This window comes from Eptesicus fuscus, chromosome 13, assembly GCF_027574615.1.
Source record: "Eptesicus fuscus isolate TK198812 chromosome 13, DD_ASM_mEF_20220401, whole genome shotgun sequence".
Taxonomy (NCBI): Eukaryota; Metazoa; Chordata; class Mammalia; order Chiroptera; family Vespertilionidae; genus Eptesicus; species Eptesicus fuscus.
In genome coordinates, this window is record NC_072485.1 from 64,729,012 (window position 1) to 64,746,041 (window position 17,030).

The window sequence follows — 17,030 nt, forward strand, 5'->3', positions numbered from 1 at the left end:
AGCAGACCTGGCATAGACAGAACTTGCTGTAGTGAACCCTGATCTTGTTCTGTTTCCTACACTTCTGGATCTCAGTGATGCTCTTTATTAAGTTGCACACTGCCCTAACACTTCTCCTGGACTCCTATCTCCATGTGAATTGTTGTCAATGGGGAAATTGGACAGGTACATTGCAAAAAAATGAAAGTAGGCCACCTTTTTTATCCCACACAAGAATAAACTCAAAATGGATCAAAGATCTAAATGTTAGACCTGAAACCACAAAAATCCTAGAAGAAAACATAGGCAGTAATATCTTGGACATTTCTCATAGCATTATATTTTATGATATATCTCTTAAAACAAGGGAAACAAAAGAAAAAAGTAAATGTGACTACATAAAACTTAAAAGTTTTTTCACAACAAAGGAAACCATCAACAAAAGGTAAAGACGACCCACTGAATAAGAGAACTTATTTGTGTATATATCTGATAAGAGGTTAATTACCAAAACTTGTAAAGAACTTATAAAACTCAACACAAAATCTCAAACAATCCAATTAAGAAATAAGCAAAGGACCTGAATAGACACTTCTCCAAAGAGGACAAACATGGCCATTAGACATATTAAAAGATACTCAATGTTACTAATCATCAGAGAAATGCAAATTAAAACCCCAATGGGATATCACTTCACCCCTGTCAGAATGGCTATTATCAATAAATCAACAAATGACAGATTTTGGTGAAGATGTGGATAAAGGCAAACCCTGATGCACTGTTTAAGGGAATACAGATTAATGCAGCCATTTTGAAAAGCAGTATGGAGTTAGCTCAAAAATTAAAAATGGAACTGCTTTATGACCCAAGATTTCACTTCCAGGAATTTATCTGAAGAAACCTGAAATTTTTAAAATAAATCTTTATTGTTGAAAATCTTATATACAGTATGTCTCATTTCCCCCCCATTGACGCCATCTAGCCTGCCACTACCCCCCACCCCAGGCCTTCACCACCCTGTTGTCTGTGTCCATGGGTTATGCATATATGCATACAAGATCTTCAGCTGATTACTTCCCACCCAACCACATTCTCCCTCCTTCCTTCCAAGATTCTGCACTCTAGTCTATGCTTCCATGTCTCTGGATCTACTTTGTTCATCAGTTTATTTTGTTAGATTCCACATATGAGTGAGATATGTGATACTTGTATTTTTCTGACTGGATAAATTCTGGCATTTCGGTGGCAATGAGAGAAGCCAGAGATTCATCAAGCGCTGTATCCAGACCTTCCCCTCCTTCTGTCTGCTGGGGCCTGAGGGAACCCCTGTATGCTGGAACATAATGGACCAGACAGGAGAGATACGAATGGGGGCCACCCTGCCTGAGTACCGGGGCCAGGGTCTAATATCCCATATGTTGTTTGCCACTACTTTTCACTACATTTCACTTAGCATGATACTGTCCAGGTCCATCCATGCTATCTCAAAAGGTAAGAAATTCTTCTTTTTTACTGCTACATAGTTTTCCATGGTATAAATGTACCAGGGCTTTTTTTATCCACTCATTTACAGATGGGCATCTATTGATCTTAGCTATTGTAAATTGTGCTACTATGAACATAGGGGTGCATACATTCCCCAAAACACTAATTTGAAAGAATATATGCATCTCTTTTTATTGTTGCATTATTTACAATAGCCAAGACTTGGAAGCAGCCCAAGTGCCCATTAGTAGATTAGTGGATAAAAAAAGCTGTGTCACACAATAGAATACTACTCAGCCATAAAAAAAGAAAGAAATCTTATATTTTGCAACAGCATGAATTGACCTGGAGAATATTATTGTAAGTAAAATAGTTCAATCAGAGAAAAAAAATATCATAAGATTCCATTTAAAGGTGTATTCTAATGAACAAAATAAAATAACCAACAAAATAGAAACAGACTCATAGCTGTCAGAGGAGAGGAATTAGGGAGGCTGGGTAAAAAAGGTAAAGGAATTAAGCAAAAAATAAAATAAAATTCATAGACAGAAAACAATATAGTCATTCCCAGAAGGAAATGTGGATAGGGGAACCTGGAGAGGGTAAATGGGGGATAAATAAATGATGGAAAAAGACATAGAGACACAATGTGGGATAACAAACACAAAATACAGTATACAGATGATGTATTTTAGATTTGTATACCAACAACTTATATAATTTTATTAACTAACATAATCCCAATAAATTCTATAAAATTAAATTTAAAAAAATAATGAATCTTGACAAATATTTAAGTGTTTAGCACAGTATTGTTATCTATAAGCACAATGTTGTACAACAGATCTCTGGAACTTTTTCATCTTGCATAACAGACATATTTTTCCCTTTGAGCAAGTCATTCTGCTTCCCTCTCCCCAGCTCCCAGTAAGTACCACTCTACTCTCAGCTTCTATGAATATAATTACTTTAGATCCCTCATTTAAATGAAATCATGCATTCTTTGTCCTTCTGTGACTGGCTTATTTACTTAGCATAATGTCCTCAAGTTTCATCTATCTTGTGACATATGGCAGGATTTTCCTCTTTTTCAAAGACTGACTAATATTCCACTATATACACTGAGTGGCCAGATTATTATGATCTTTGAACGCATAATAATCTGGCCACTCAGTGTATATCCTATATAATAAAAGGCTAGTATGCAAATTGTCCCCTCGACCAGAAGTTCAACCAGCAGGCAGGCCGGACAACCGCCCATGTCCCCTCCCCCTGGCCAGGCTGGCCAGACCCCACCAATGCATGAATTCATGCACCGGGCCTCTAATATACACTGAGTGGCCAGATTATTATGTGTTCAGAGATTATAATAATCTGGCCACTCAATGTATATAGACCACATTTTCTTTATCAAATCATCTGTTGATAGACACTTAGGTTGCTTCCACTTCTTGGCTATTGTGAATAAGGCTGCAATGAACATGGGAGTGGAGAAAGCTATTCAAGGTCCTGATTTCAATTTCTGTAGATATATTTCCAGAAGTGGGATAGCTGGGTAATAAGATAGGTGTACTTTTTTGTGTGGAATTCTCATATTGATTATAACAGTGGCTACACCATTTTACGTTCCTATCACTAGTGAACAAAAGTCCCAATTTCTCTATATCTTTGTCACACTTGTTAGTTTCTGTCCCCCAAAAACTGAGCACAGGAAGAACTCAAAACCCTACCAAGTAAGTACTATTATTTACTGCTCTTTATATATTCAGAAAAAGAGCATGAAAGATGAAATAGGTAAGATCACATCATAGGTAAATAGTGCAGTCAGGATCTCAACCCTGTTAGTTTGGCCCCATCGTCATCTCTCTGAGCCACTATGCTAAGCTGCTTCTAGCATCATTGCCAGCACCTCACTCCATCACTCAGGGAGAAACACGGAGATGAAGACTGACACAAGAGCTCCTGAACCCTTTTCCTTGTACCTGATCCCAAAGAATGTAAGAAAATTTACATTCATTACTTCATGTAACATAGCAAGGATAAAAGCACAGAGTCAAGGAAGAACAGAACAATGCTTGGTTACCTGGTGCAAAAGCACTCTTGACAGTCAGGGAAACAACCTAGAGAGGTTAAGAAACTAGTTTAAGATACAGGGCTTGGGGGTAGAGGCCCTGGAATCTTCTGAGTGACTGGGTGCGGGTGATAGCTGAAGGAGAGGACTAGGGGTCTGACTTCTAGGACTGGGTACAGAAGGATCCCAGTTTTTTGTTGTAATCAACTTTAGTGAGATACAGACACTACTGCGGTCAAGGGGTCCACTCTATTGATAGTGACAGAATAGTTTCATTGGCCTTTGGCTTTAGAGAAAGAGTAATAAATGATCATAATGACCTTAACTCAAGAGATAAGATTGAAAATTAATAGTCTAGCAGGGACACGACTCCTAGAAAGGACCGAAAAATAATATACAAACCTGTATTGTGCTGATCCATGGACTGAAGGAGCATTCAAGCTCTTCTTACTTTCTCTCTGGACACCAGCTACACCTGACTCTGCTCCTCTGATTAGAGTTACTCTTGTTGCCTCCACACTGAAACTCTAATGTGGTAAACAAGGATTAACATGATGAGGAAAAGATAGAGATAGTGTCAAACTTCTCTCCTTAGTTGTTTCACACAGTGGCTTTGGTATTCAAAATATTACTTCTGTGAATTCCCCTTTCTTTTCTGAGGAAGGTAGAGCAAGAGTTAATGTGGGGCAGTGAGCACATTGGAGTGAAGAGTCTCTGAGTTTAAATTCTATCTAATTCAGCCACACTGAGCCTCAGCTTTCTTCTTTATAAAAGTGAGACTAAGCCCAGCTGGTGTGGCTCTGTGGTTGAGTGTCTACCCATGAAGCAGGGGGTCACTGTAAAATTCCCGGTCAAGGAACATGCCTAGGTTGTGGGCTTGATCCCCAGTTTGGGAGGGAGGTGAGTAGTCAGCCAATCAATGATTCTCATCATTGATGTTTCTATCCTTCTCTCCCTCTCCCTTCTTCTCTCTCAAGTCAATTAAAACAACTTTTTTTAAAAGTGAGACTAAGAAGTGTCCACATTGAGTCATATTTGGAATGCTTATCTGCAGCTTCAGAATGGGCAGTGGAGAGGGCACCACTTATACTAAAAAAGAAGGGTTCTAACAGTTTAGTCACTCCATACATGTGATCTTCTGTTCTGCATAGGTGTAAGAAAATAGGTCTGATTCTGCAAATCAGATATCATCCATATCTTTTCTATTACCTTGCTCTTATTGCAGGTACTTGAAAATGAGAAGGGAAGGAAGAGGTATTATCTACACAATCTTACACTCCTATCAGTATCTGGCCTGGTGGTTTCACATACATTGCAGAGTCATGGCAGGGCCTGTGGGGGCAAAGAGCAACCTGGCATTTGGTAGGGGGTAGCTCTGATGGCACACTGTCAGCCTCTGAACTTTGAAGAGCCAGCTCCTTCACCCTGAACGCAGAGAGGAAGGGTTGGATTTCATGATAGCTGACACCAGAAGATTTTGCTTTGTGCACTGTCCACCTTACAAGCCTCAGATCAGCAATTTCTGTAGGAGACATACTGAAATACACTCTGTTAGATCCTGTTGAACTGCCTGCATTAAAAGGTAATTGCATCATGGAAAAGTCTTCCATTCTCATTTGTCTCTGGGGACACCTGTGAAGATTGGTGTGGAGACAGCTCCCCAGGTAAGGACTTGTGCTTCTTTCCTCCCCCACAAAAGATAGGCATTGCTGACAGGTTAAGAAACTAGTTGTGACAACCTCTCCACTTAAGTGACACAAATCAAAATGCTCATATTGTGTTATGTTCAGTAACACCATATACCAAAGGCACATACATGTGGCTCCTACTCTGTGAAAAGCAACTTGTTAGGCACTATGAAAAATTTCTTGCAGGTTTCTGATCTGAACTGATTAATGAATGAGGAGAGAGTTGGGCACTTTGTGAAGCACTTCTGGGTAAGTGAAGCACTTATGTGGGAAACACTGCAAACATCACTATATTTAATCCTCCTGGTTATAACTTTTTTGTTTAAAAGTTTAAAGGTCAATAAAGTGTTGGCACAACCTGATGATAGAGCCACGTCCTTGAACATGGGACCCAGGGGGAGGTTCTCCATCTCACGCTCTGCTGCCTGAAGATTCCACAGCATGCTACACAGGTTCTATTAAGAACCTCAGCTCACCTACCGGGGGAGGAAACAGATCAAAGTACACTCTTCAAGATCACTACGCTCAGACAACATATTTCATCTTCTGGAATAATCTGCTGCTCCTTGTCTTTTTCTGAGGATCTCTGCAGAGACTGAATGAGAGAACAGCTTTGCAGGTGAGAACAAGGGAGAATCATTGCTCTGGGACCCCTCATCTCCTTTTGCTTCCCCTCTGTAGGGGAGTGATTCAGAATGCTATTGATGGGTGTGTATGAAAATTTCTGATTCATTTGAATTGAGAATTCTGCTGGGGAAAAGAAAGCACTTCCATTTGAGAAACCTGTAATTAGGAACCTAGGGTGTATAGGGCAGTACCCTAGTTCTTTGAGAAATTCTTGACTGACTAAAGTCAGGGTTTTGCTTTGGATTGGTAAATAAATGTGAGAAGAATTGAGAACTTGCCATTGGTAGCACAGAAAATGTAACAGCCCTTGGGAAGGAATATGCTGATTCAGATGACATTTATATAGCAGTTTGTAGACATACTATTCAAACATTATCTTCTTTAATCCTTGGTAACATTCTAAGATAGTCAGCTTTTTTTCCCTTGGATAAATAATGACTAGGAACATTAATTTCCCTGATTAAAATTTCAAAAGAATAGTCTGGTGCAAGAACTAAAATGAAGATGAGATTGATTGCTGACTTAAAATCATAGAAAATGTAATGTTAGTAATTTTGGCTGAACTGTAATTTTCCTAACTTTTCCATGTTCATTTTAAGACTCTCCCATCTGGCACCATAAATATCATAACTTTCATGTGAATGGGTCTTAGAGTAGTAAAATAATGATGGTCATTCCTTATGTAAATTATCTTTATAAAGAGAAACAAATTGTGTCCGGTACTTTCCAATCAGTTAATATTAATTCACAAAAGTTCATGGACATCAAAAGTAGAACAAGGGTGAACCTTAAATGAATGGTCATTAAAGTAGGTAGATAAATGAATCTAGACAGCAGTGACTCTCTCCTGATATCTACAGGGGTTTGCAAATCCAAGTTTTAACACAATTGGAGCCTCACAAGAATACTTTTCTCCATAGTTCCTAACAGAGAGAGTTAGCCTGTGCTTCCCAGGAATATAGCAACTAACACCATCCTCCTCCCCAGTTCTCCTGTGAGAACCCTATAAAATTCCACTTAGAAGTAATAGCTCCATCTTGTGAAATCTCATAGAGTTTAGGCAAAATTCTTTATTTTCCTTGTCCACCATTTTTAGTCAGCATGCTTGATCCAATCATTTTGAAATCCCAGTTTGATGCAGTGAATCAAAACAGACAAATGATCTTCATATTATGTAGTAATATACACTATATACATCTCACCCTTAGGTTTAAGGATGGGATAAAGCTCAAGAAAAGGTAAGGATTGGGGATACGCTAAGTAAATCAGTTTTTAATATAATTTAAATATACAATTGAAAAGAAAAATTATTTCTGTTTCAGACCACATCAAAATGTCCCCCATAAAAAAGGCTGCATCAAAATGTTATAAAATCCACAGCACATATATGAAGTAATTTAGAGGCATTTTCTTTAGTTATGCACATGTTTTATTTCCTTTATTAGATTATGAGTTCTTAACAGGTAATCTATTCAAGTTTCTTCTAAGCTCACAGTTGCTCAGATTATTGATCAGAGTTATGTATATCAGCCAGGGTTCAAAGAGAAGCAAAAGTAGATGTGTCCCAGGATTCAGCTTTCTACACTTCTGTGTGGAAGTTCAGCAATTTCTGTAGGCTGTTTCTTCTCATATGATGCTGAAGACTAAACTACTAGAAGAGGTAGTCAGGAAAGAGAAAACAATTTAAAGTGGAAGAGAATAAGAACAAGCTAAACCCACAGCACAAGTTGGCCCTCACAGGAACAGAGACCTAGTCAATTCTTGTTGACTTTGAGCTTGGGAGAATGGGTACCCTGCAGAAGCCAGGCTCCTTCATTAGGGAGCTAAACACCCTGGACCAGATGACAGTGAAGGTGAAGGCAAACCCAGGGGACAGTGAAACCCTTGCCAGTCCAGCCACTGCCTCATGTCTCCAAGTCAGCTACAAAAAGCCTGCAGTTCCATCCTGTCTTCCAAGTCCCCCATAGAATTCCCATGAAATCCAAAGGGAATTCCAGAAAATATAGTCCAGCCAAGCTGAAGTATACCTTACAAATCCACAATGGTGAAGTTCTCAATCAATAGTATGGTGATTTCAGAGGGAACTAGGGTGGTGCAGGTGGAGGAGGTAAACGAGGGATAAATGATGTTGGAAGGAGACTAGACTTTGGATGGTGAGCAGATGTGCAGATGATGTATTGCAGAACTGCACACTTGAAACCTATATAATTATATGACCAATGTAACCCTAATAAATTCAATAAAAAGTCTCAATCAATGTTTATTGAGTGCATGAATAAATAAACAGGTTGATACTTAGATTTCCAGGCTAGTCACAAGTCCATTTACTTATAATGAAGCTGTACCAAAGTATTGCTAAATAGAAAACAACTCCAGACTTAGGTAAGGAGAGAATTTATTTGAAAGGATTATTGCAAGAAGGAGAAAGGGGACTGTTATAATAGGGAGGGGGAACTACTTCAACAGGGAGAACCCCAGACCATCTAAAAGTTTAAGCAGAAATGACTATCCTTTTGTAAAAAGGAGTAAGCAAGATACATGGAGTATCTTTCTACCAGGGATGGTCTTCTGCTGCCAGTGCTGGGCCCAGGCTGAGTGTGGGTCAAAGATCAGTCCTGTGTAGAGGAGAGAGGCTTAAAGTTTAGTTAAATCCACTAACACTTTGTTAGCACATCAGAACTTTGTCCTGGTAGATTGGTTTGCTAACCATTTATGAGGGAATGTAAACAGGTCTAGAGAGAATCCTGAAAGGAAGCGAGGAATGCAAGAGAGGCAGGATGCATACAGCGCAGAGAATGTTTTACCCTGAGTTCAGCCTCTTCTTGGTAGGGAGTAAGAATGGGGTTATATGCTGACTCAATCCAGGGGAAGGAGAGAAAATTAACTCAAGTTTGGTTTGCAGTTTGTTCTGAAATGTCAGTGGGGATCCACAGTTAGCTAATCATTCATGAGACAAACACTGGGAATTTGGAGCATCAGCATCTGGCTTTATGAGAGGTAAACAAGGAGGACAACCATGTGCCTTAAGTCAGATGGGGGAAGGCTTGCTCCTTGCAGTGAGCCATTCCAGGAATGCTAAGTCAGTGGAAGAAATTCTTTAACCACTCATGTTTTCAAGGATAACAGGACTTGGGTAAAATTCAGTATTGTCCATCTGCCAAAGAATTGCATCTACTGAAATACACTTTGACCCCAGCCTTTTGGCCAGCTTTGAGAATTAGCTCTACAAGTTTTCTTGCTTTACTGATTTGAAAGGTATTGTTGAGGATTTATAGTATGTAAATTATATCTCAATTAAGCTGAACAACAGTAATAAAAATAGCCTGGAGAACTTTTTAAAAATATATATATAATTATATATCTCATATTCCCTTAAGAACTTCTAAACAACAAAATACCAGAAGCAGGATTAAGTAATTTTAATTTTTTTAGATGTCTCTAACACAGTGGTCAGCAAACTCAGTCAACAGAGCCAAATATCAACAGTACAACAATTGAAATTTCTTTTGAGAGCCAAATTTTTTAAACTTAAACTTCTTCTAACGCCACTTCTTCAAAATAGACTCGCCCAGGCTGTGGTATTTTGTGGAAGAGCCACACTCAAGGGACCAAAGAGCTGCATGTGGCTCGTGAGCCACAGTTTGCCGACCACTGCTCTAACACATAGTTGAGTTTAGAAAATGTTTCATTACATCATTTATTTGTCTCCTATATAAGGGCTCTTTAATATTTTTGGGCTCTACAAGCAAGAAAAGAGATATGCTTTATTTAAGTTAAAGTGATAACAATAATAAAAATGGCTGACACATACTGAGTACTACTCCATGCCAGGCACCCTGTAAGATTTAAGATTAAATGTCTCATTTACCACATGCCAGATTCCATGGATTCTCCCCCATTTAAACCTCATCAGAAATTCTCGTGCAGAAAAAGACTTTTTGGATGACAGTGTGGTTAAATGTTGCTTCTAGTAATGATAATAATAAACAGGATACTGATTATAATCATTAGTTGAGTGCTTGCTATGTCCCAGACACTCTTCTACGAAGCTTACATGTACTGATTTATTTAACTGTTCAATTACTCTGTAGTGCAGGTACTATAGTCATTGTCATTTATAGAGGAGAAAACCAAGGCAGAGGAATTAAGTAACTTGCCCTATGTCATATAGCTTCTAACTGGCAAAGTCAGGTTTGTCATGAATGGAAGCTTAATCTCAAAAGATGCTCATTCATGCTTAGAGAATATATTTCTGAATCTCTGTGAATCCTTAATTACTAGAATGCTGGATGATGTAAAAATCAAAATAATATTTTCAGAAATATTTTTTTAAAGTTTAAAAACAGTACAAATAATTTCAGAAAGAGGCATCTGTGCTTTCTGCCAAACTTATCCTTCCTTAGAGTTGGAGAGGAGTTTAGTGAATGGGCACCAATGAAATGGCTGGGATAAAGGCCAGACCATTAGCTAGAACTGCCTATAGAGTCTGTTTTGTGTCTTAGTATGTTGTCTAGCACTTCTCATTCCTTGATGTTTCTTGATCCCCTCTTTAGGATAAAGTCCCTGCCAAGATGTTCCAATTACAAGGCCCACAACTGCTGCAGATGCTAGAGAAATCCTTGAGGAAATTCCTCCCTGAGTCCCTAAAGGTGAGAGTGGAACCTTCTAGGGAAAAAAGGAATAGCGACTGCCTATGAAAAATGTGGGAAAGAGAATTAGCACTCATGGAGCCCCTGTCCTGTGCCAGGCACTCACACATCTTGCATCTCACATAGTTCACATCATCTTGCTGCCAGGCAGGTATAGTATATCCATGTAACCTAAGAGGATCTGGAGGCTCAGTTATCTGACTTGACCAAGATCACACCAGTAATGAGTGGCAACGCTATGATATGAACCCACTATGATCTTTGCTGTGTGATGACCCAAGATCATTCCATGTGCCCTTCCAGGAGTAGTTTCAGATAGCAATGGAAGTGTTTCCAGAATTTCAAAGTTGGCTATAACTAACACATTCATGTTTAAATTATTTTTTTTCTAAACAATCAAGTAACTGATGAAAGGTTAACCATTATGATTCTTCTTTGAAATTAATAACAGATCAATTTCTATTTTGTCAAACCCAAATGTATTATGTTTCACTTGAGATGACATAGAAATTTAGTTTTAGAAATGGAACAATGATCTTTTACCATAGAGAAGGTTTTTTGGTTGTTTTTGTTTTATTTTTATTGCAATAATATATGTTGCAAAGGGACTAGCATATTACCAAGGATAAATGCCATAGCATTATGATCAAGGTATCAATTCACCAAAAAGACCAAAAAATGCTAAAATGTATACAGAGACTCAGAGTACATGAAGTAAAAACTAATGGAACTGAAAGAAGAAACAGGTAAACCCACAGATATAATTTAAGACTCCAACACTCCTCTCTCAATAATTTAGAGAATAGACATAAAACCTATAAGGATATGGAAGAGCTGAACAATACTATGAGCCAACTTAAACTAACTGACATTATGGAATATTTCCCTCAACAACAGTGGAATACATATTATTTTTAAATGCACATTGGATATTTGCCAAGATAGATGATATTTAAAAACATTTTAAAAGAATTGAAATAATATAAAGTATATCCTTGAACAATATGAAATTAAACTTAAAATTTAACGAAACCTGAGAAGTATCTGGAAAATACCTACATATTTAGAAATTATACAATACACTTATAAATAAATCATTCTTTAATGTCATACAAAAAATTAGAAAATACTTTATTGGAATGGAAATACACGATCTCTAAAGTTCTGGGATGTAACTAAAGCAAGAATAAGTGGGAAATATATAGCATTCTGTACTTGTACTATAAAAGAATAATGCTATCAAATCCATGCTTTAAGCTTTCACATTTAAAACTAGTAAAAATGAGTAAATTAACTCCAAAGCAAACAGAATTAATGAAATTATAAAAGATAAGAGCTGAAACCAATGAATTTGAGAGGAGAAAAACAATTAAGAAAACCAATGACTCCAAAATCTGGTTTTTTGAAAAGATTAATAGTCAAATTGACCAAGAAATTTAAAAAAAAAAGACAAATTTTCCATGTCAGGAATGAAATAGGGGACATTACTACAAACCCAATTGGCATTATAAGGATAAATAAGGACATACTATTAGCAACATTAAGTACATAATTTTCACAATTTATGTCCTGCAAAAAGCACAAATTACCAAAAGTCACCGATTTTTCCAGGCACTCTGACACCATATGTAGGGATCTTTTGTAGACTAAGCTGCAGGCATTTAGTGTAAACACAAATCACTGATCGTTCTGATTGCCATAGGGTAGGGCAACCATGAAGAAGGCAGGGTTTAGAGTCAGACTGTTGTGATTTCACAATTCACTGTTTCCTAGGAAACACTGCAAGAGTAAATATATATGAGTCTCTGTGTTCTTGGATATAACATGAGTAAAACTAGAAAGTCACTACTTTTTGGTAGATATTTCTGAACTTTACCAGGGTTAACAAATAAAATATGATAAAATTAATATCTGGTACTTCTCAAACAGTTACTAAGTATGAGTAATTACAGCAAGTACTTTACACAAACTCAAAGGTCTTACTTGAATCATACAAACAGAGAAACATTGTCTCTCAATTAATTCCCAGGCTTGAACCAGATAACAGACCTAGAACCCCTTGAATGAAGGGAAGAATGGGTGCTATTGAGGTAGAATCACTACACTGTCAAAAATATGATCATAGTGCCCTGGCTGGGTGGCTCAGTTGCCTGGAGCATCATCTCATACACCAAAAGATTGCAGGATCAATTCCCTATCAGGCACACACACAGGTTGCAGGTTCGATCCCCGTTCCGGGTGTGTACAGGAGGCAACCGATCGATGTTGCCTTTCACATCCATGTTTCTCTCTCCCTTCCTCTCTCTATAAAATTAATAAAAACATATCCTTGGGTGAGGATTTAAAAAAAGAAAATATAATCATTGTACAGTGTGTGCATGTGTGTGTGGATGGAGATTAGGTACCTTCATTATTTAAAAATTAGGTGTAACTATGTAAGTAAGTGGAATAAAATGGAAAGATATGTCACTGAATTCTTCATTGTGACCATGAATAATTTTTCATTAATTTATTTTATATATCTGGATACTTGACTATATTTATATAATGTTCTCATGGTTTGACCCCAAAATCTATTTCCATTGGAGTAATAAAGTAGACAATTTGAAGTAGGTGCCCTACCAGTTTGTTACCCTAATTTCCTAGAAATAATTCTTATCCTGATGAAACAGGGCACTGGTTCATCTCTTCCTAATAAGCTGACCTTCTCACTTTCTCAACAAGTACAGGTGTATGGGACTGTCTTCCACATGAACCAGGGAAACCCATTCAAGCTAAAGGCCCTGGTAGACAAGTGGCCTGATTTTAGTACAGTGGTTGTCCGCCCTCAGGAACAGGTAAGTTGCCAGATGTGGAATGCATACACTTCTATTTGCTATATGTGCCTACAATGCACGTGGCAATGTAGACTCAGGGAATAGAGAAATAAATCACAGTGATAGTGAACAAATCCTCATCCTCAAGTAGCTCACCTTTTGGAGGAAAAGGTAGCTAAGCAAGTAAATTACAATTTGATGAGAAGTATATAACAACCGAAGATGCATAACGTACAGAAATAGCACAGACAGAAGCTAATTAAACTGTGGAGGTTGAAGATGGAGGTCACAGGAAAAGCTTGGAGGCACATCTTAGTGGAACCTTTACCTGAACTATATTTTGTAGATAATTGTATTTTTTTAGGCTGACAAGGAAAAGAGGACATAGAAAGGGCAAGGACAATGAGTTGGGGTGATTCTAAAAAGTAAATTCATAATACTAGAATTTCCATATACATTTTGGGAAAACATTTAAAAATTAGTGCGACTCAATATCAAAAACAAAAATTATAAGTTCACTTTAAAACATCCAGTGAAATGATAAATTTATAACAAATACAAGTAGTATATCTTTCAGACAAATAAAAATTACTTTTAAAGCCACTAAATTAGACAATATATAAAATGAATAAATTTGCATTATTAATAAAAACTAAGCTGAAATAAAATTACAAAATAAATTAAATAATTATAACCTTTATCTTAAATATGTTAGTGGTATCATTGCTTACCATGAGTGCATTTTGTACATTTTCTAACTATTTAAAAAAGGCTGTTTAATTCTGCACTAATCCTGGTAATCTTTTCCTGTGCCTCCTTCTTTTAACAATTTCATCTTTTTTTTAGTAATTTTAGGGGAACTTTCTAAGTAAGCAGTTCCTTTGTTCTTCTAGAACTACAATGAGTATAACCATAGTATTGTTTTAAGAATGCATTTCTAACCAGTTTTCATCTTCTTTGGCTTCATTAAATATAGATGGAGATTTAATCCAGAGTAATCTGCAACCAAATTTGAAACTATCATGTTCATAGTTTTTTTGTTCTGCACCTGTTTGAAATGTAGTAAAATTTATTATTGCAACAGAAGCTTTTCCTTGTCAACTGCTTGTCGTTCATCCTGAGGAGAAGGATGGAAATATAAAAGAATGCTTTCTAAGTAGTTATGTCTTTGTTTAATTTGAAATTTTAATGCAATATATGGGTAAAAATAGTATTCTTCTGCAATTTTACATCATAAATTGAATACTTGAGTCTCTCATCTTGATCACACGATTTAAATGATTCAGAAATAATTGTAATTCATCAATAAAAATACCAATATTTTAGTACTTAAATATATCACAGTGTAATGGAATCAAAAAAAGTATTGCAATCATGGACAACATGGATTTGCTTAATTTCCTGATCACAAATGACAACAGGAGATGGTTGACAACTGGGATCATTACACCAATACTTACCAAATCTACTCCAAGGACCCCAAGAACTGTCAGGAATTGCTTGTCTCACCAGAAGTCATCAATTGGAAACAGCATTTGCAGATCCAAAGTAAGTAAATTGAGTAGGAAGTATACTCTGCCCTGATAATTTCCCCTATGACTCTTATCTTTCTCCATACTTCAAACCCTCAGCCTGCTGTCAGTTTCTTTACTCAGCTGTGAATATAACCTATAATGGGGAAAAACACCCTCAAAGCTTGCAAAAAAAAAAAGGGGGGGGGCTTCATATAGGGAAACAACATAACACCTTGATAGCCAAGATTTTATGCCATATTTTGCACACTTATCCAGAATCACCTAAAATGATTAGGAGCCAGAGTAGAGCTTCCCTCAGGTCCCCAGGGCTTTCCATGCCTGGAATAAGAATGACAACTCATGCCTTAAAGCACCTCCTAGGTCATTAAGGAAACTGTCGTGGTTATGAGCATGCCATCCAGAATCACACTCCCTAGTATGGCATTTGTCTGTTACTTGCTATGTCATCTTAGCCACTGAATTATCCTCACTGAGTCATATATAAAAATGAGGATAACAATGGTAGCAAAAACACAGGGGCATTGAAAAGATTAGATAACATGTTGAATAGGAAAATTGTGCAGCACAACACCTGGCTGTGTCAATTAACTTGGACCGCAGAGCAAACCTCATAATTCTGTGAATCAACATTTGGGCTGGGTTTTGCAAGGCAGTTCTTCTGCTGGTTTTATCTGGATTTATTCTTGCAGCAGTAGGGTGTTAATGGATGGACTATGTGCTGGTTGCTCTAGTATGGCCTCACTCACATGCCTGAATGACGGTTCTTGCTGTTGGTGCTGGCACCATAGTGACAGCATGATAGGAGCACAAGTCCTCAGCTGACTAGCCTAATCCTATCCATATAGTGTTGGTCTCAAGGAAATCAGGAGCACAAAGAAAGCCCAGGTTGCAAGCCCCCTTTAGCCTCTCCATGCATCAAATTTACTCTTTCCCAGTGGAAAAAGCAAGCCGAAAGGGCAAGACCAGATGCAGCGCCTGAGGGGACTATTCCAGGGAAAAGATACAAAGAGATGTGGGCACATTGTGGGTTATTCCTGCAACAATCTGCCATACTATGAACAGAGTAAGCACACAAGAGATGTTGGCTACTATTGTTTTATAATGCACCTCCTGTGATTATGAAAACAATATGTTCATGTAACCCAGAAACTTGGTTCCAGTCTTTGCATTGCCACGAATGGTATGACCCTGGTTGTGAATGAATCTCTGAGCATGTTCATTGCACAAATCCTGACTATAATCACACGTTGGAAATACCAAGGCAGAACCTAGATTTTTAGACTGAAAATGTAGACACGTACCACTCTACTGGACAGCTTCTCCATAAAATGCACTGAAATAATTGCATGTCTCCTTAAAACCCCATCTAGGTTCCCAGTCCAACCTGAATGAGGTGATACAAAATCTCGCAGCCAGGAAATCCTTCAAAGTCAAGCACACAGAGCGATTTCTCTATGCGGAACTTGACACTGTAAAGAAACTGATTCCTTCCTTGTTGGATGTAAAGAACTTACCACCTGGTGGTGGCAAACCCAAGGCCATGTAAGTTTCAAAAAAGTTACTGCACTACTCACACCTCCCATTCCCGAAGTAGCCTCCCAACTTCTCTTTCTGCTTTCACTCCTGCTCCCCCTACGGTCAATATTCTTCAAAGCAGCCCAAATCATTGCTTAAGAAATGTATTATAGACAGTAGGGACAAGAACAAATATAATAAGTACTCATGGACTTTTCTTTTCTCTTGGAAACTCCATAGCAATCAAGAAATGTTTAAACTCTCATCCCTGGATGTTACCCACGCTGCCCTGGTGGATAAATTCTGGCATTTTGGTGGCAATGAGAGGAGCCAGAGATTCATCGAGCGCTGTATACAGAGCTTCCCTACATTCTGTCTGCTGGGGCCTGAGGGGAACCCTGTGTGCTGGGACCTGATGGACCAGACAGGAGAGATACGGATGGCAGGCACCCTGCCTGAGTACCGGAAGCAGGGCCTCATCTCCTATATCATCTATATCCAGTCCCAGGCTCTAAACAACCTTGGCTTCCCTGTGTATTCTCACACTGACAAGAATAACAAAATTATGCAGAAAATGAGTTATAATCTGCATCATATCCGCATGCCCTGTACTTGGAACCAGTGGAACTGTGTGCCTCTGTGACTCCGTCCTACAAAAAGTATCA

General features: G+C 37.9%; 1 protein-coding gene across 1 annotated transcript; it reads left to right on the plus strand.

Annotated features, from left to right (window-relative positions):
* The first annotated feature begins 10,421 nt into the window (after positions 1-10,421).
* On the plus strand, positions 10,422-17,030 carry LOC103292667 (glycine N-phenylacetyltransferase-like). Its single transcript, XM_008148904.3, has 5 exons — positions 10,422-10,499; positions 13,229-13,336; positions 14,737-14,863; positions 16,221-16,392; positions 16,606-17,030. Exons 1-5 carry the CDS (start codon positions 10,422-10,424, stop codon positions 17,006-17,008), a joined length of 888 nt encoding a protein of 295 aa, XP_008147126.1. The 3' UTR covers positions 17,009-17,030.